Here is a 20,345-nt window from a genome sequence, read left to right on the forward strand (position 1 = left end):
TCTTCTTCTTCTTCTTCTTCTTCTTCTTCTTCTTCTTCTTCTTCTTCTTCTTCTTCTTCTTCTTCTTTCCCCTATGTTATGACACTGTCACTTAAGATTACGGGCACACTCATTTTCAGCCACCTGCTTCATAACTTAAGTTGTCTCAGATCAAGGAAGATATGACATTGGGTGTGTTACTTCCACTACTTTATTCATTCAAATTCTGCATCCTGATTTCCAGAAATCAGTATAGTGAAATTGAGTGCCTCTTCCCACAACTCAGTCTGAAGCAACTGATTTGTGTTGTAATGTAAATCATATGTACTGAAGAAGTAAGCATAAGCACTTTGCTTAGTTTCTACAAATTGGTAGGACTGATATGAAGGAATAAAGTTTTATAGAAACGCCTCACATTAACACTTTTAAAAATTTTAAGATTTTTAATGCTTAAAATATCTCATAATCACACAAAAGTTTCAAAGAGTATAAAAAGATCTTTTATACCAAACGAGCTTGAAGGACATTTCCAAAATTGTACTTTATTACTTTATTTTAGTATTGCCTACTCAGAAGAAATGTTCTCTTGCACTGACTCAATCCAGTTCCCAAACCTAGAAGTTAATGTACTTCTGAATTAATACCTAATTTTTTCCTTTCCTTTCTTCCCTTTCTCCCTCCCTGCTCCTTCCTCCCTCCCTCCTTTCTCTTTCCATTTCTCCCTCTTCACTTCCTGCCTTCCTTCCCTCTTTTCTTTATTTTGAGGTAAGTTCTAGTCTCAACATCACCATCAGAGGATGCATGAACTTCCAATTCTTCTTTTTCTGGTCCTGAATGCTGGGATTCAGGACATGCACCACCATGACCATTTTATGTAGTTCTGGGTCTCCAATCCTGAGGTTCCTGGACGCCAGCCATGCATTCTACTGAACTTCATCCTTGGCCGTGGAGTAGTTTCTTTTACTTAAAGTGTTTTATTAAGGCAATTGGTAAAATAAGAAGACCCAGGATGTGCATAACAGACATGCATCTATGTTATATTCACATTTTTTTCTTACATCTAATATAACCTTTTCCAAGGAATTTTTTTGAGGTTATAATTACATCAGTTTACCCTTTTCTCTTTTTAAACCTGCTCATATATGCCTCCTTGCTCTCTTTTGAATTTATGGTCTTTAAAAAAAATAGATAGTATAGATGTATATACATATTTAGAGGACTATAACATGCTCAGTCTGTTTAATGTTGCTTGTTTGTATATTTTCAGGTTGACCATTTCTATTGCATATCTGATTGGTGTGCTCTTCCTTAGGAAAAGCCACTCCTCCTACTGGCCCCATCCTTAGTATCTGGAAGTTCTTTGTGTAGGGCTGAGGCCTTCTAGCCTTCTGCCATCCACTGTGGCAATGCTATGGTTACTGTCCTTGTTCAGGTCATATTTACGCTGTCATGTTAGTGAGACTTTATAGGTGTAGCTTTGGCTGTAACGAGAGGACACAATCCTAGAGCAAAGTCCCTGATCTTCCTTTCTCAATCTTTTCAACCAGGACCAAGTACGGCTCCCTTGAGTTGAATGGGTCTTCAGTCTAATTAGAGTTAAAAATCATCGTTATAAAAACATTTTGAAATAAAGTTTAAAAAAAGTGTATGTTACCAGAAAGCTCATGCACTGCTATGCTAAAGTACTTTGTACATTTTTTTGAGATAACAAAGCAAAAGAAATAACCATCAATAAATAAATCATCTTAGCCTAAAATGCACAGCTGAAGATATATATCCACATGGCATATGAGATCATTGTAGAACAGAACAGTGTGTAATAGAGATGAAAGCTATCTTGCGATATTCTCCGTCCCCATTACCCAATCTCTGTGCTTGAAATGTCTCTGAGGCACCCCATGTCTTTTCAAGTTATTGAAATATGGATAGAAAGAGATCACTAATACTGTGTTCTCCTCTATGCTTCAGAGATTTCGTCATTTGAAGTCTTCCCTATTCATGTATAGAAGCAATCTAGTACAATAAATTTAAACTGTGACTCGAGTTAAATTGGTGTTCAGATCAATTCAACACATCTCTACATAGCCTTCTGCCTTCTGTAATCTTATTATTATTCTGAGAACCATCAGGATGTGTTTTATTTCTAATTCATATTCATTCTTTCCCCTGAATTGTAAATTTACATGTTATGTTTTTTGGCATCAGGAGTTTCTTCTCAAACTACAGTAATCACCCAAAGCTTTTTATCATCTCAGTGGATACCAACTCTGCCATTTCAGACCTGCTGGTTTCATACAAACTATCCATTTAGTCCTCATTTTCCAGTTGGATATTAAGTATGAAGGTCAGTTTGGTCATGGATTTGAAGTGTTACAAACTGTATTCTTTCATTATCCAGGGATGTTTTTATTTAGAAATTTTACATAATATTTAAGATCAAGGTAAATATTTCATAATAAAGTTCAACCAATTATTGTTTCCCCATATTAGTTCACACACAGGGTAATCCTCATTATTATGAGAGTTCTCATATGTTAAAAACTGACATTTCCATTACATTTGATATTACGTTTGAAGTGTAAACCTATGGTGTGAGCCATGACAAAGACAGAGTGCCAAGCCACAGCTATTTGAAGTCCCCCAGGACTTGGGTTAATTAATGAGACTCATCCTAGGGTTATGTATGATCTATTACTTCCTCTAATTAGAAATAATAATCCTGATCATTATACTGGTTAGCTGGAGAGGAGAAAGATGAATGTGCCTAACTATGATTAATCTTCCTTAAGCAGTGTAGTCCCTCCTGTCAATGACTTAGATGCAAACTGGGCTGCAACTCTATGTTTCTCCATGACATACACTTTGTAAAGCACACAGAAAAATAATTTTCCAGTATATATTTTTTACCTGATCTTGGAAAAAATATTTTGTTGTTTTAAAAATGATAAGCAAAAATCATAACATATTTTCCATTTTGAATAAAATAATTGTTACTAAAGGTTTTTTTTGTTTTTACATTCTCTTCAAAAAATATGAACCATAACCAAGATGAAACACAATTATGTACAAGATAATACACCAATTTCAACTCAAAAATTTTGAAAATTACAGTTTTATTTATTTACCACTGTTTTGTCTGAATTGATGTCTTCATTTGCCAACGGACAACTTTAGCTAATAATTTCACATGTCAGCAATTTTATGAAAAGTTATGATTGTCTTAGAACCACAAGTGTAGAAAATGTTGATAATCTTTGATTAAACACAACTATCCTTTTTCATAGGTTAAATACTTCATCTTCTCAAATATTAAAATATAACTCAGTGTTTAGAAATTCCACCCTTTCATACATGGTCGGGTTTGTTGAGTAAGATACAAGATGGCATAGGAGTGAAACACACAGACCCTAATTATGTTTAATTACTCAGAAATGTCAGACATGGGCCCAACCACTCACTACTGGCAGGGATATGGAGAATTTTCTAAAGTCTCAGCATCAGAACAATAGTTTTATTTTATTTTTAAATTTCCTGAACAGAACACCAACAGCACAAGCTCTAAGATTAACAATCAATGAATGAGACCTCATGAAATTGAAAAGTTTCTGTAAAGCAAAAGACTCTGTCATCAGAACTAAACGACAGCCTAAAGGTAGGGAAAGGATCTTCACCAATCCTATATCTGACAGAGGGTTGATATCCAGAATATATAAAGAACTTAAGAAGTTAAACAGCAACACATCAAGTAACCCAATTAAAAATGGGATATAGGGCTACACAGAGAATTTTCAATAGAGGTACATCAAATGGCAGAGATACACTTAATGAAATGCTCAACATCGTTAGTAATCAAGGAAATGCAAATCAACACAACCCTAAGATTTCACTTTACACCCATCAGAATGGCTAAGATCAAAAACTCAAGTGGCAACACATGCTGGAGAGGATGTGGAGAAAGGGGAACCCTCCTCCATTGCTGGTGGGAATATAAACTTGTAAAACCACTTTGGAAATCAATCTGGTGCTTTCTCAGACAATTAGGAATAGTGCTTCCTCAAGATCCAGCTATACCACTCCTAGGCATGTATTCAAAATATGCTCAACTACACAAGGCCATTTGCTCAACCATTTTCACAGCAGCTTTATTTATAATAGCTAGAAGCTGCAAACAACCTAGATGTACCTCAGTTGAGGAATGGACACAGAAATTGTGGTACGTTTACACAATGGAATACTACTCAGAAAGAAATCATGAAATTTTCAGACAAATGGTAGGATCTAGAAAAGATCATCCTGAGTGAGGTATTCCAGAAGCAGAAAGACAAACATGGTATGTACTCACTTATAAGTGGATATTAGACATATAATATAGGATAATTGTACTAAAATCTATACACCGAAGGAAGATAATCTAGAAGGAGGACCCTGGGTAAGATGTTCAGTCTTCATTCAGAAAGGCAAACGGGATGGACATCAGAAGAAGGAGAAAATAGGGAACAGGACAGGAGCCTATCACAGAGGGCCTCTGAAAGACTCTACCCAGCAGGGTATACAAACATGCTGATATTCATTGCAAAACTTTGGGCAGAGTGCAGGGAATCTTTTGAAAGAAAAGGGAGATAGAAAGACCTGGAGGGGACAAGAGCTCCACAAGGAGAGCAACAGAACCAAAAAGTCTGGGCACAGGGGTCTTTTCTGAGATGGATGCTCCAACCAAAGACCATGCATGGAGATAACCTAGAACCCCTGCACAGATGTAGCCCATGGCAGCTCAGTATCCAAGAGAGTTCCCCAATATATGAACAGGGACTGTCTCTGACTTGCACTCATGGGCTGGCTCTTTGATCACCTCTACCTGAGGGGGGAGCAACCTTACCAGAACAATAGTTTTTTAAAATGGTAATAATAAGTATAGTGACACTGAGTTCATGTTCTTTGAGAAGATTATTGAACAGATAGAAAGTATGCAAAATATTTGTAAATAGTGCTAGAATACTTGTGTTATCTTAAACACCAGCAAATGTTCCTTGCTTCCTTTTCATGATGAAAAATATGTACCTAAGCATGTGTTAAATGCACTTATATTTAGAAATTAAGATTTTAGGCAGTAACCCAGAATGACTAACAATTTAAGCTACTCAGTCTTTATAATTTTTATATTAAATTTAAGTGTCGGTTGCTCTTGGAAAAATGAATGGGATCACACAGTAAAATTTTTGCTATCAAAATTGTGGGCAGATTTCAAATTTGAGATGAGCCATATGTGGGATTAATGAATATATAGATATGATTTCCAAAAGTGACACCCAGACATAGTCTTTGTGATAGAATTATATCTATAATAGGTAGATAAATAGATAGAGGGATGAGTATAATACCTTTAATTTTTTTTCTAACATTTAAGTTTAATTACTCAGGAAAGGTTTTCTATTTGTGATGTATTTTATTAGATTACAAAAATTATCTCATTATCGATAGGTAAGCAATTATTATTTAAATTTCAGTGAACTTTTCAACTCTAATCAAGCAGTTATTAGACATATTCTGTTTACTCTTAGCTGTGCTACTGATTATGAGATATGAAGTATGTGACACATAGTATAACAAATAAAATAATAATTATTAAAGATAAAATCATTAATTAAATGTGATTAAAATTAATACGTGTTAAAATCCAAAGTGTTGTATGCAACTGAGTGCCAACTCATCCATGTGGGAAACAGTTGCTGGGAAGCCTTAAACCCCAAATATACTAAGAAGAGAAGAAAATACAATTCAGAGAATCATTCAGGTGAAGACATTTAAAAAACGAAATAATCACACAATTCTAAATATTAACTGATATTGTTTACTTTAACAAACACTCATTTTTGATAAATTCTAAATAATCAAACATATCTATTGTATAAAATTTTTTATAATGTAGGTGGATAGGATGTTTTTTATGTCAGAAGTTACAGTGATAAGTCATAAAAAATTTCATTTCTCTTTGTCTAAACTAGAAATATGTATGAGGATGTTTGATTTAAAATGTAAAAGTATGTTTATATTACACTTGATACCTCATTATTTTATTTAAAAGAAAATTGTCCTTACAAAATGCATGTTTCTATAAGCATAATTTCATAATCAAATTAACTCTTCAACATCAGACAGTACAAAGTGTGTGCATGCGTGTGTGCATGTGTGTGTGCCTGTGTGTGATTATAACTGGGTCGAGGCAGACAATAGAGGTAAACAACACATGTGTAAATAGTAAAGTTAAATATTAAGTCTAACTTTCAGATGAACAGAATTTTTTGCCAATTTTATTTTAAATGAGGACAAAATTATAAATGATGAATCTATCCAGAATGTCATTCTGTCAATCAAGTATAAGACTGACATTTTGATTAATTAATAAATGATCTTTCTAAAGAAGTCTACTGAGATAATACAAATGATGAAAGCATGTGTTGATAGCTGAGCATATGCCCTTCTCAGAGTATGGAAGTAACTGACACACATGCTACTATAATTTGGACTTCTGCAAACCTTACCTGCAAACCTTGTCCATCCATTGTAACAGAATTAGCTCTTTGCATCTTGTTCCTGTCTGTCACTTTATTTGGCTGTTGGCAACTGCTCTTTTCCTTTTTAGCTGTTGACTGCCTTTCCTGTAAAAAAAAAAAAAACATAATATATATAATATATATTTTATAAACTGGATTAAAATTGAAGAGGCATGAGTAGTGTGTTAAAGGGAACCTTTTAAAAGATCATTATGATTATAGACAACCTAGGTCCAATCAGCTAATCTGCAATGTGTCCTGAAAAATATGAAATCTCTTCCTTTTAACCAAATCAACATATTTCATAGCATCATGATCAAAATATTATATCACATAAAGAAGAGTATGGAAGAAATTAAAATTGTAGGGATCCAGAGACATACAATATAAAATGTATGTACGAACTATTATAATTTATTGCTTTCATAAACAATGATATTGAAATGTTTACAATTTAAAGATTCTGATTAGTGCTAAAAGTAATGTTAATGGATACCCTCATCTTTGAATGTCTGGTAGAATTCTGCCCTAGAACCATCTGGACATGGGATGTTTTGGTTAGGAGACTTTGATAACTGTTTCTTTCCTTAGGACTGTTTAGAAAGTTTATCTGATCTTGATTTAGCTTCGGTAGGTGAAATCTATCAAGAAAATTATCCATTTTCTTTAGATTTTCTAATTTTGTAAAATACAGAATTTTGAAGTAAAACCTAATGATTTTTTGGATTTCCTCATTGTCTGTTGTTGTGTACCTCTTTTTGTTTCTGATTTTGTTAATTTGGATACTCTTCCTCTATCTTTAGTGAGTTTCGCTAAGGGTTTGTCTATCTTGCTGATTTTTACAAAAACAAACAAACAAAAACAAAAACAAAACAAAAAAAACCCAGCTTTTGGTTTTATTGATTCTTTGTATCATTCTCTTTGTTACCAATTTATTGGTTTTCAGCCCTAAGTTTTATTATTTCCTGTCATCTACTCCTCTGGAGTGTGTTTGCTTCCTTCTTTTAAGTTTTCAAGTGTGCTACTAAGTTACTAGGACGGGATCTCTCCAGTTTCTTTATGAAGGCAAGGCGCTTAGTGCTCTGAACTTTCCTATTAACACTGCTTTCATTATGACCCATAAGTTTTGTTATGTTGTGCCTTCATTTTCACTGAATACTAAAAAGCCTTTCATTTCTTTCTTTACATCTTCCCTGATCCAGTGGGTGTTGAGCAGGGGGGTTGTTCAGTTTGTAGGCTTTCTGTTGTTTCTGTTGTTGAGTTTCAGCTTTAATCCATGGTTTTCTGATAAGTTGCAGGGGGTTATTTTAATTTTATATCTGTTTAGGTTTGCTTTGTGACTGAGTAGATGGTCAATTTTAGATAAGGTTCTGTGGGGTGCTGAAAATAAGTTACATTCTCAGGTGAAATGTCCTGTAGCTATCTGTTAGGTCCATTTGACTCATGAGGTCTTTTAGTTTTATCCCCACTTACTTTCTGTCTTGATGATCTGACCATTGGAGAGAGGGGGAAGAACAAAAGATCCAGAGTAGCTAAAACAATCCTATTAAATGAAAGAATTTCAAGAGTTATCTCCATCCCTGACTTCAAGCTTTACTATAGAGCAACAGTAATGAAAACTTCATGGTAGTGGCATAGAAACAGACTGGTTGATCAGTGGAGTCAAATCGAAGATGCAGAAATAAACACACACGCTTATGGTCTCTTGATATTTGACAAAGGAGCCAAAACCATACAACGGAAAAAAGATAGTGTCTTCAACAAATGATGCTGGTCTAACTGGATGCTTACATGTGGAAAAACGCAAATAGATACATATTTATCACCCAGCAAAGAAACCTCAAATTCAAGTGGATCAAGGACCTTAATATAACACCAGATACACTAAATCTATTAGAAGAGAAAGGAGGGAAGAACCTTGAACTCATTGGCACAGGAGACAACTTCCTGAACATAATATCAACAGTTCAGGCTCTAAGATCAACAACCTCTTGAATCTGAAAAGCTTTTGTAAGAATAATGCCAAGAAACACTTAAAGAAATGTCCAATGTCCTTAGTCATCAGGGAAATGTAAATGAAAACAACTCTGAGATTCCATCGCACAGGGGTCAGAATGACTGAGATCAAAGACCTAGACCCCATGCTCAGAGGAAGCTCATAGGTTGCTCAGTTTCTGAGTGGGTTTCTTATCAAGGAGATAAGGGGCTGTCTCTGACACGAACTCAGTGGCCTGCTCTTTGATTACCTCACCCTGATGGGGGAGCAGCCTTGACAGGCCACAGAGGAAGACAATGCAGCCAGTCCTGGTTAGACCTGATAGGCTAGGGTCAATGGGAAGGGAAGGAGGTCCTCCCCTATCAGGGGACTGGGGAAGGGGCATAGGGGGAAAATAGGGAGGGAGGATGGGACTGGGAATAGACGGAGGAGGCTACAGCTGGCATACAAAGTGAATAAACTGTAATAAATAATAATAAATATGATTAAAATTAAAAATAAAAACACATCCTGGAGATGAGGTGGAGAAAGAGGAGCCCTCTTCCAATGCTGGTGAGAATGTAGACTTGAACAAGCACTTTGGAAATCAATCTGGTATTTTCTCAGAAAATTGGGAATAGCTTTATCTCAAGATCCAGCTAAACCACTCCTGTGTATATATCTGAAAGATGTTCTATCATTCAGTAAGGACATTTGCCCAGTATGTTCATAGCAGCTTTATTGTAACATCCAGAGCCTGGAAACCATCTAGATGCCCCTCAACCAAGGAATGGATACAAAAATTGTGGTGTACTTACACAATGGAATACTACTCATCTATTGAAAACAAAGAAATCATGAAATTTGTAGGCAAATAGATGGAATTAGAAAAGATCATCCTGAGTGAGGTAACCAGACCTAGAAAAACACACATGGCATGTACTCACTTATAAGTGGATTTTAGCATATAGTACATGGTAAGGATACTCTGAGGCACAGACACAAAGAGAAGTAACAGGGGATTCAGGGAAGGATGAAGAAATCTCTTTCAGAAGGGGAGAAAGAATAGACAGAGGTAGTGGCTGAAGAGAAGGAACCAGGTAGAAGGGGGCACAGATAGAGAAGAGCCTGGATTTTGGACCTGGGGGAGAGAGAGGGAAGATGGAAGAAGGTCCGCAGAGAAAAGAGAAACTGAGGGTGGGGGTATCTCTCTGACAAGCTGGAGACAAAGTCAGGATAGGCTCCTGGAAAGATATGAGGGGTACTCAAGCAGAGACTCCTAATAGCAGAGACCATAGAAAATAAAGAGGACACCTTCTAACTAGACTAATCTCATAGGAGAGGGAGGGAAACACCAACCCACCCACAAATACTTTGGCCCAATTTACCCTGCCTACAAGATGTGCAGGGGTAAAGATAGAGTGGATAAAGCAGAGACTGAGAGAATGCCCCAACCAAAGACCCATCTATCAGAGTGTGCCAACCCCTAACACTATGGAGGATACTCTGTTAAGCTTACAGACAGGAACCTGACATTTGTCCTCTGATAGGGTCTACCCAGCAGCACCTCAAGACAGATGCTGAGACTCACAGCCAAACATTGGGCAAGATGTATGGAGTCTTGTGAGAAAGAGAGAGAGAGAAAGAGAGAGAGAGAGAGAGAGAGAGAGAGAGAGAGAGAAGGGACAGGTGCCCTACAAAGATATAGCATGTGGGTTAGCTTAGGCCTCATGTGGGTCCTCTAGTAAGGAAAATGGGGACTCCAATGGACAGGGACTCACTTGCCAGCTTTTTAAAAATTATTTTATTTTTTACAATTTATTAATTTTATAGCCCGATTATAGCCCCCTCCCTCAACTCCTTCCAGTCTATCCTCCCTCCTTCTTCACCTCCATCCCCTTCCTCTAGTCCACTGAAAAAGGAAGTTCTCCTCTGCCATCTGTCCCTAGCTTATCAAGTCTCACAAGGACTGCCCGGATCCTCTACCTCTGTGGCCTGGGAAGGCTGCATCACCAGGAGAAATGATCAAAGAGCAGGCAATAGAGTTCATGACAGAGGCAGTTCCCTTACTCAGGGACCCACATTGAAACTGAGCTGCCTATTGGCTACTTCTGAGCAGGGAGTCTAGGTCCTTTCAATGCATGGTCTTTGGTTGGCACATCAGACTCTGCAGGACCCCCTGGGCTGAGATATTTTAGCTTTGTTGGTCTCCTGTGGAGCGCCTGTCCCCTCCATGTCTTTAACTCTTTCTTCCATAAGATTCCCTCCACTCTGCCCAAAGTTTGGCTTTGAATATATATACATATATATAACTCCAGAAATTAGACACTTGCCAACTTCTAGATCACCTTCCTCTGGTAGGACTGCCTTTCCAAGCCACAGTGGAAGAGGACACACTCAGTCTTGATGCACCTTGATGAGCTGGGGTGGATGGGAAAGAAAGCTCCCTTTTTTTGAGGAAAAGGGGAGGGAGGAGGGGGATGGAAAGGGGGAACTATGGGACTGAGATGAGAGGAGCAAAGGGGCCACAAGGATGTGAAGTGTATAAAAAAAATAAACATAATTTCAGTTCATGTCTCATCCTGAAACTTAGCTTTGCCCTTTCAATCTCTCCCTCTATGTATCTAAAACACTTAGCATTCCTTGAACAACTACTTGGCCTCCCATCAATGGCTTAAACAAGCATATTACTATTTTTTCTAGATTATTGTAAACATCACCTATTGGGCCAACATCCTTTCATCTTTGTTTTCCCTTCATCAGTATTCTACAGACAGACATATCTCTTTGCTCTCTCAAGCTACAGACGCCTCCTTATTATTCTTTGATGACAGCAACCACTCTTCTCCTTCCGGACTTGCAACCGATCTGTACTCTGTGAAAAACTGGCTTTGAGTATTTTGACAATTTGGTCTTGAAATTCACGACTCTGGCATGATGGTAGAGAGGTTTCTCTAATCATTTAATCTTTATTTCAATACCAATGTTATACTCCCAAGGATTTCAATCAAAGTCCCATGTAGAAGAAAAAATCCTACTGTTACATAGCAGACCTTAATCATTGCCTGATATCAAGGTAAATAGGTACAAAATAGAGTAACAACTAAGATTTAAACACTAAAGTTTCTAAAGTTCATAAAACATTGCATTTAGAATCTTGGGAAACATCTAGGCTCAGTAAGAAACAATCTGCTAGTTGGTTAGCAATGTCTGGACATGGGTTCTTCGGTGATTTTGTTCCATTACTTCCTGTCACTTACATGTAATGTCATGTTTGCTCTGGAGACTTGTTAATGTGGGATCTCGATTTTCTTAAATTTGAGAATATATTCTTATGTAGCTTTAAAAATATCTGTGTTAGGTACACACGGTTAAATTAGAAATCTTCAGGGACAGAAATACTAATCAATATAGTTTAATTGGTTTGCAAGTTCACTGAATGTATTCATGGCATAGTTAAAAGTGGATGGATGGTGCAACAGAATTCTTATTGTTCAAATTTAGAAAATGGTATATTTTCTGGTAAAGGAGTGAATTTTTTTGGTAAATTTTCTTTCTAAGCTTTCAAATTAGACTTTATCCACAGATAGTTTTAGTCAGTATAATAAGGAAGATGATTCAGTTATAGACTGAGATTTGAAGTTAGGAAGCATGGGTTGAATCACTCCTCTGCTGTTTAGACATTATATAATCTGGAGCTCCTAAGCTAAGTGGTAATAGTTTCACCAACTCCAAAGAGTTGTTTAGAATTAGTACCAAAAATAAAATCATAAAACTCGCCAGTACTATATGTGCCCAATAAATACAAAATACAACTAAAGTAAAATGGATGATCTTTTCCCTTCAGGAGGTCATTGGAATTGCCATGAGAAAGAGATTCATAGTTGCAAAGTCTTGTTGATGAAAAACAACATGCTTAAACAATTCATGCTTAAATAATTGAGGCAAGCACCTGTTATTGAAAGTGCTCCATTGTGTCAGTTCAAAATAATACTATGGTGGGTAGAAATGAAACAGTTTACTTAAGGCTTCTTCGCTGCACATATATAAGGCTTAGGGTCAAAATAGATGTGAAAAATACTTTAAAACCTTGATTCTGCCACATAATGCATTAGTCGTTATTTAGCATTAAATTTCTCAAATGCAAAGATAAGAAGAAACAAATGAAACTTATGATGGTTAGTTGCTTCATAATTGGGATTTTACACCAATTTATTTATTTGTACCACACTGAAAATTTATACTAAAGTAACAACAGTCTATGAAGAGCTACCAAAGCATCTATTTGGTTCTAATTATAATCGTCCATCTGAGGATGGTAAGACATTCTGGACATCATCAAGAGCAGAGAAAAAAAAAGGAATCATTCTGTGAACAATATGTGGAGGGCACTAAATAAATGCTGTAGAGTACAAACATTTGAAAAAATACTTTAAAACTCAAAATTGAGGTTTCTGCTGATGAGATTTTACATTTGAAATCTAGAATTGCAAGAAAATTATCTATAGAGCAATTTTGAAGATCTTCAGTACAGGGGGAGGGGCTGAGTCCATGTTAGAACATTTGCCTAGCCTCTCAAAGCCCGCAGTACAAAAAAGAACATGTTATTTATTTTACATTTCTGTATATAAGTTACCTACTACTAAAATGCTAATCATTCATTTAAAAGCACATATATCAGGAAAACAAGGTTGTTACTTGGTTCAGGGAGAAATGTTGGTTGGGTGAATTTGGAGACACAATCAAGATTGTAAGTAAAACGCAGAGGAGAAACTGATCATTTAGTCCCCATCCCGTTTGCTTATTATTATACTCATCTGTTTAACATCCGTTTCCAACATGTCTGAGATATTTATGGTGTTTTACGTACACAGCATCAGTTCACAAAGAGAATAGTTAGATGGGGTCTCTGACATCCACTTTGAAAATCCTTGCTTGCTTTCTCTCCTATGAGGACCAAGGAGGGGAAACACTTGCATCCTTGAAAAGTGCTGTCCAGAGAGTTCCACATGCCCCTCTAAGAGTGCATTAACCTTGCTGGCAAACTACATTATTATATTAAAAGCCCAAATTCCCAATGTTAAAATATTCAGTTTCAGGAAAGTCTTCCCATCCCCTCAACATCACACAGAAAAATGTTTTGAGAACATTTATGAGCTGGGTTTGCTTTTAACCTGCAGTTTCGTTTTTCAGCTTTTTTGACTTCTAAATCACAAGGTAATTCAATTTTTCTTCTGCAAGATATGTTATCCTAGATAACAACGAGTAGGAAAATTGTTGATTTAGTCAATAGAAATTATTCAAACATTGAAAAGAACTACTCTAAAAAACCACGAGAATATAGAACACATAACCACAAAATAAAAAATACAGTTATTGATATTTGAGCATTTTCAAATATCAACTGCTTGTGTTTGCTATGCAGACATTTTAAACACAGAATTCAATGTTCTGTGATTCTCAGGCTTCGCGAGTCACGCAACAGATCTTAACGGGGAATGCATTGTATTAGAATTCCAGGAGAATAATCATCATAATAAACAGAACAGAAAAGCGGGCCACCATTCACAGAAAATAGAAAGATGGAAAAATGAAATAAAAAGACCCCGTTTTAAATATGTGCTCTACAAACAAGCTTTTTCTGTACCATGCTGATTCTAAGAGGAAGAGTGTTTGTACACTGGTGAAAACCGCTCTCTCAAAAGAGATGTTCATGACAATACTTAAGCCTGCTACCATCGATCACGCGACAACTACACGCAGCGAGTGATGATTACCTCCAGCTCAGGACTTTCTCCTTTCCGAGCAGCCTCAGCGTGAGAGAACAGCCGCAGAGCACTTAGCTTCTTACAAAGCCACAAAGAAGAGTGCTCTGCCGTTTGCAGCATTTGCTTGGAGCCCAGAACTTGCCTGTTCTGCCACTGCACGAGGGGTACGCATGGGATTACCACCCTTTCTGAGACAGGAGCAAGACCGCAGAAATCACCCAGAAATGCTGTGAAATTGACCCGACACTGTCATGCTCCTGCTTACGGTGTTTGAGTCCTTTCCAGACATCAGGGGTCACAAACTTAAAAGCTTCAAGACACAAACCTACTAACAGCTACACAGCTATCCCTGAGGTTGGGGGGACCTACTCTAAAATTTGAATATTTTACTGACCAAATTTACCTCAAAAAAGCCAAAGCCTTGAAATCTATAGGAAATCCTGGGAAACTATAGTAAAATTTCATTGATGACCAGAATTCTTGGTTAAAATTATTCATAAAAGTTAAGCACAATGATATAAATTCTGATGATACCTGTTTCATGGTTTGAAATATTTTTGGATTTATTTATTTTATTTTATTCGTATGAGTGACTGGACTCCATATATGTATGGGTACCACATGGTTGCCTATGGAGGTCAGAGGAAGGTATCAAAAGAGGGTGGCAGGTGCCCGGGAACCAGTGTTATAGACAGTTGTGCGCTGCCATGTGGATGCTGAGAATGAAACCTTGGGACCTCTCCAAGAGGAGCAAATGATCTTAAACATTTAAGTGTCTTCCCAGATTCCACTTCTCAGTTTTAAATAAGCATTTACTTAAATGAAAGTAATGCTGGACAAAGGCGTGTGTATGGACTTAGAGCAAGGCCCGGGCGTTGTTGCTTATTACTGAGCTTACTGCACTGCAAAGTCAGCATTTATGTCACCTTCAAGGTGGGAAGATTTATACCAGGATAAACAGAGAAAATGGAGACACTAGTGCTGTTAAAATAACAACCCGGTAATAGCAGGCGTTTGAAGAAGGACAGGAGCCTCGCTGTTGTCACTCAGCTCATCAGGAGGCTGCTGCTGTACACTGTAGTGAACGTGACGAAAAGCAGCACTTTCGAGGGCTTCATTGCTGACTAAGTCCTCCTACCCTGGCATACTTGCTGTTGGGTTGCTTATCTCTGAGGAGATGGGATACCGCAGCTCAGAATAAAATCCAGCCGACTTTTAGTAGCTCTGGGTGAGTACTCACTCAACCCCTAAACTTGAAGGCATGTTTTGTGACGTGAACCAGATGTGCTGGGTTCCTATACCTCATTCCCTGGATAACTTCAGAGATGAGTATACAATACAGTCTTTCCATTAGAATTTCCCAAATGGAAAGAAGACCACTGAAGAATGGGAGTACCTCTGTCTAAATAATTTAATTTACTTTTTACTAACAAACAACAGCACAAATACAAAATAATACAGCATGATATATCTAATTTAAAATCTGGCTTTGTATGCTTGCTTGCATCACTGTGTACACATGCTTCCTGCCGGCTACAGTTTCTAGAACCTTAGAGAGGGGAAGCAGGTCTTCCATACACATTCAAATCACTGAGTCTGTTAGCAAAAGTTCAACACAGTGAAGGCAGTGGCAGCCCCAACACAGTTCTGCCAGTTTAAAGTGAACTTTCTCATTTTATTAAGAAGAGTTAGAATGGAGGAAAGGTGCGATTAGGAGGGGAGGAAGGAGAGGCTTATGGGGGGATACAAAGTGAATAATGTGTAACTAATAAAAGTAAAAAAAGAGTTAGAATGTAATTATTACTCACCCTTTAGCTTTTAGAATATGAATAGACAGGTTTGTTGCCATAAAAAGTAGCTTATTGGTCTGTGTGTGTGGAGAGGAGGTGTGGAAGCAACTCGTTTGGGGAATGAATGCCGTGAATTTCGCAGTACTTTAAAGCAAATGAAAATGTCATAGGGCCACAAGACTGCTACAGTCAAGAAACGCTTTGTGTTACTAAAGAGAAGATGGCCTCTCAGGAAAGTCTTGGATCCTATGTACAAGGTGTGATTCGTTATTAATAGTTCAAAAGTTCAATGCTTAATATAGGTGTGTGTTTCTCTGTGTCATGCTAATATTTTAAATGCATATTCCACCAACATGTTAGAAATCATTCTGCAGAATAGAATATAAGGATGTAAGTGGAGTGAGTATGTATGTGTTTGTGCATTCCCTCATGCATATATCCATATTTGAGCTTAAGGATATTTTAGAACAAAATAGATGAAAATAAAACATATAGGATAATTTTTAAGGATAGTGACACACTAAGATTTATAAATGTATGTTTGGATTTAGAGCAGCATTGTATCTTATTACGAAAATAAAGCTGCCTGTAGGAAGACGTTAAAAAACACAATACAGAAAAGTTTCTATTGTAAAAAAGTAAAAACAGCATATCATATTAATAGATAGTTTGAAATTTTCAATCAATGTACATGAATCACATCATGTAGCAAATATGGGTACCTTTCTAGATGAACAAAATAACATGATTGAACCTCTAATTTATTGTCACCAACTAGACCTACAATAGAGGCAAGAATAAAGTTATAGACTTGAAGATGTAAGGTCAATTTCCTCACCATTGTGAAAGCAATGAAATGATAAACTTTTAAAGTTTCTGTCACTATAATATATAATCTAGCATCTCTGCTTTATATTAAATTGATAGTAATGATGCCAATTTGATTAAAACACTCATATTTCTTTCAGATTAGAAACATCGTATTTCAAAAAATCTCTCAGTATGGTTTCTAGTGAGTGTATCATTAAAACTGAGCCTTATGATAACTCTTAGAACCACTTTATTCTGCAGAATGTACTTTGATGGGGAAGGGGGAATAAGTATGAGATTTACAATCTAGCCATTCTCTGATTAAATGTGTTTCTGTGTAGTAGTCATATATTAAAATAAAATAACAACTATTCCCAAGAAGGTGGATTTTATTTTGTTTCTAAAAAAAAAAAAAAAAAAACAAGAACAAATCCTCTTGGCAATTCATATAAGAGAACAGCTATTGAATGGAATATTGTCATAGAACAATATGGATGATTAATTACATTAATGAAAGGGTAAAACATAGCATTTCATTAAAATTACCTAATTGCTGTGTCAATGCTTACAGTTATTTGCAAACATTGACTACACAGTATTCTGATTAAGCTGCGTATGGTGCCATATGCTGCACGATGTTGTTTCACTGTTTTGAAATGATACGTGTGTCTATGTGAGTGAAGTTTCTCAGCACACTATTATCAAACACTACATGCTAATGGTCTTCGGGAGCTGAAGTGGTTTGGATTTTTACCATGTTTTTACCATTGTTATTAAGAATTTCATACATGAATATAATACATGGCGGTCATACTCTTTGAAAAATAACCTAATTTTTCTCTAGATATTTTGTGTCACATAATATCTGATATTTTAAATATTGTCAGAAATGTAAATTGAAGTCTTTAAGATAATAAATGATGCTTATTTTATTTTGTATTAATTTTAACATGTTAACATCATATATCATTTGGAACCATTGAAAATACCCCTTACATCAATATAAGGTGATCATGACTCCCAGTTGGAACAGTTATAACATTTTTTCTTACATACCTCAGGAACGGAACCTCCTGCGGTGGGCATAGTCTGAAAAAAGAGAAGTTTATATAAAAGCAGAAAAACCACAGCTGAAAACAAAACCCCAATGCATGTGCTCATACCACCATATATCTGCGAGCTACATGAATCGGAACCGTAGTCCTCCATTTACTTTTTGTTTCCCTGGAATAGATAAACGGGCCTCTTTCCACCAAACAAGGAATTCTCGAAGCAGAACATGGGAGACTGTGAAGTGACTCACTCAACAATGCCTTCCTTACCTCAGTCTGCACCAACAACAGTCCCTCAAGCACTTTGGCTTCCCGTGCCTTTGTACATTGTACCTTTTTAGTGTGATAGTCTTATTACTCTCAAGGTGGTTGCTACTGTAATCACCAAGAGTATTCTTTTTATTGAAATAGACTTTTATCTAATAAATTCTGTTACAGCCTCCCCTCCTCAACTCTTCCCAGTGGCTCCCCAAGCCCCTCCCATCAAGATCTGGCCTCTTTGTTTCTCATTAGGAACAAACTGGCTTCTAAGGAATAAAACAGAACCAAAGCAAACAAACAGAAAGAAAAGAGCCCAAGAAAAAAGCGTGAGGAACAGATATAAATACAAGAGATCCACCCATTTGCACACTCAGGCATCCCATAAAAACATAGAACCAGAAGCTATAATATATACACAAAGGACCTGTAGAGTGAAAAAAAACCTAAAAATTAATAAAAAAGACAAAAATAAAAAGTCTTGAACAACTTAGAAGATAAGGAACACCTCCAAAGATGTCTTTTCGAAAGAACTCGCCCTTAGTTGGCATTGACTTTCATACAGCCACCTCTCTAACTTCACACCTTTCCCCTTATTCATCCCAGCGTTCCCTTACCCACATGCTATCATGTCATCCTATAGATTGTGCCTTTCAGAGGCAGCAGAACTAATGGTACATGTTCCCTGCCATCATCTGAAAACAAGTAAGATAGTACTACCCCATTACTGTTAGTAAATTTCTAAAATTTATATATAATCAAATAATAAGATTGTTATATTGGAGAATAGTTTATAAAGATTAGGCTAAGTACAAAAATGTTAGCTTTGATGACAGTATATCTTCCATTATCTACCAGTGCTATGACATTCTAAGTCACCTGAGGAATGCATGTGTGTGTGTGTGTGTGTGTGTGTGTGTGTGTGTGTGTGTGTGTGTAAGAGGAAAGAGTTTTCTGGACTATAGCTCTAGCAAGGTCTTTCATAACAGGAGTAGCAAATACTGCTGCCATAGAATTCAAATCATTTTCTTTAAATTGAAAAAGAAATTTTAGTCTAATATATCACAGATGAGAAAAAATCTATAAAAATAATTGATGCTATTATGGATTGATAAGAGTTTTCACCGATTCTTGATTTTAATAATAATCCTGATTTCTAATCCATCCAGTGTATGGAACAGGTGAGCCAATGACTGATGGACAGAATCTGTCCATTTCTACCAAATCCAGTTCAAATCTGTCACCACAGCATTCATCTCTCTCCTTTTTATCTTCGTCCAGTCTTATGTCACCAACTAGGGAAAACAGACTCTTGAGCAACCAAAATGTGAGTCCTTGAGCAAGCAAGGACTGTGGTCAGCAAGAGTCTCAAAAAGTTTCCAACTTCGAAAAGTGCATTCTCCTTTGTCTTCTGGAGGGAACAACTAACTGGAAAGCAAAATGAAGTGGTTGTGGTTCTACAAATGGTTCAGTGTAACAACTGAATACAATGCACGTGTCTGAAATAGAACTCTATTTCCCTAGCATCTAAATAAATGAATGAAAACAATAATGTTTCAGATAATCATCGATATTTATACCTGGGCGGGATAACAAGTAATATGAATTGTTCGTTTTCTTAGGTGTCAGGATAATAATTTCATTATGCAGAAAATTATGCTTAATAGTAAAAGGTGTTTGCTGAAATATTTTGGGTTTTTGTTTCAAAATAGATGTGACTTACTGTAAAAATCTAAGTTAATAAGGAATATAGATTATTTAAATTAAATATTATACAAATAGGTGCGCATAGAATAGGGCATGCAGTACTTATAAGTATAAATGCATTTTTAAATGTATTAATATGAATCTGTATAACCTCGCATATACAGAAACAGTTGTAAATACATGAAAAACATACCAGCAGTTATTGTATATAAGTTTGATATTTCCCAATAATCTCTGTAATGTGTCTGTTAAGTATTATATAGTTGAGAGAAAATAAGTTATGTGTTACTTTTCCATTACATAGTTTAGAAATCTATGACAATATTTTCTCAATAAAATTAAAATAAAAATATGCATTATTCTGATATAAGCAAGTAATGTTTGGAGAAAAGGAATGGCTATATGTAGATGGGAAAGAAATAAAGAGCATGTTTTCATGTTGACTTAGAGTTCTA

At 36.3% G+C, this 20,345-nt stretch overlaps 1 protein-coding gene across 2 annotated transcripts in view; it reads right to left on the reverse strand.

Annotated features, from left to right (window-relative positions):
• The window catches only part of Dgkb (diacylglycerol kinase beta), a 629,339-nt gene that overhangs the window by 443,322 nt on the left and 165,672 nt on the right, over nt 1–20,345 (reverse strand). For both annotated transcript variants that reach the window (XM_055624239.1, XM_055624229.1), the window contains 2 exons: nt 17,930–17,962; nt 6,519–6,635 (listed from right to left, as the gene is read on the reverse strand). In XM_055624239.1, coding sequence (XP_055480214.1) covers nt 6,519–6,635; nt 17,930–17,962 — 150 coding nt within the window. The remainder of the gene's footprint in view (nt 1–6,518; nt 6,636–17,929; nt 17,963–20,345) is intronic.

This window comes from Psammomys obesus, unplaced genomic scaffold, assembly GCF_907164565.1.
Source record: "Psammomys obesus unplaced genomic scaffold, mPsaObe1.curated_primary_1811, whole genome shotgun sequence".
Classification (NCBI taxonomy): domain Eukaryota; kingdom Metazoa; phylum Chordata; class Mammalia; order Rodentia; family Muridae; genus Psammomys; species Psammomys obesus.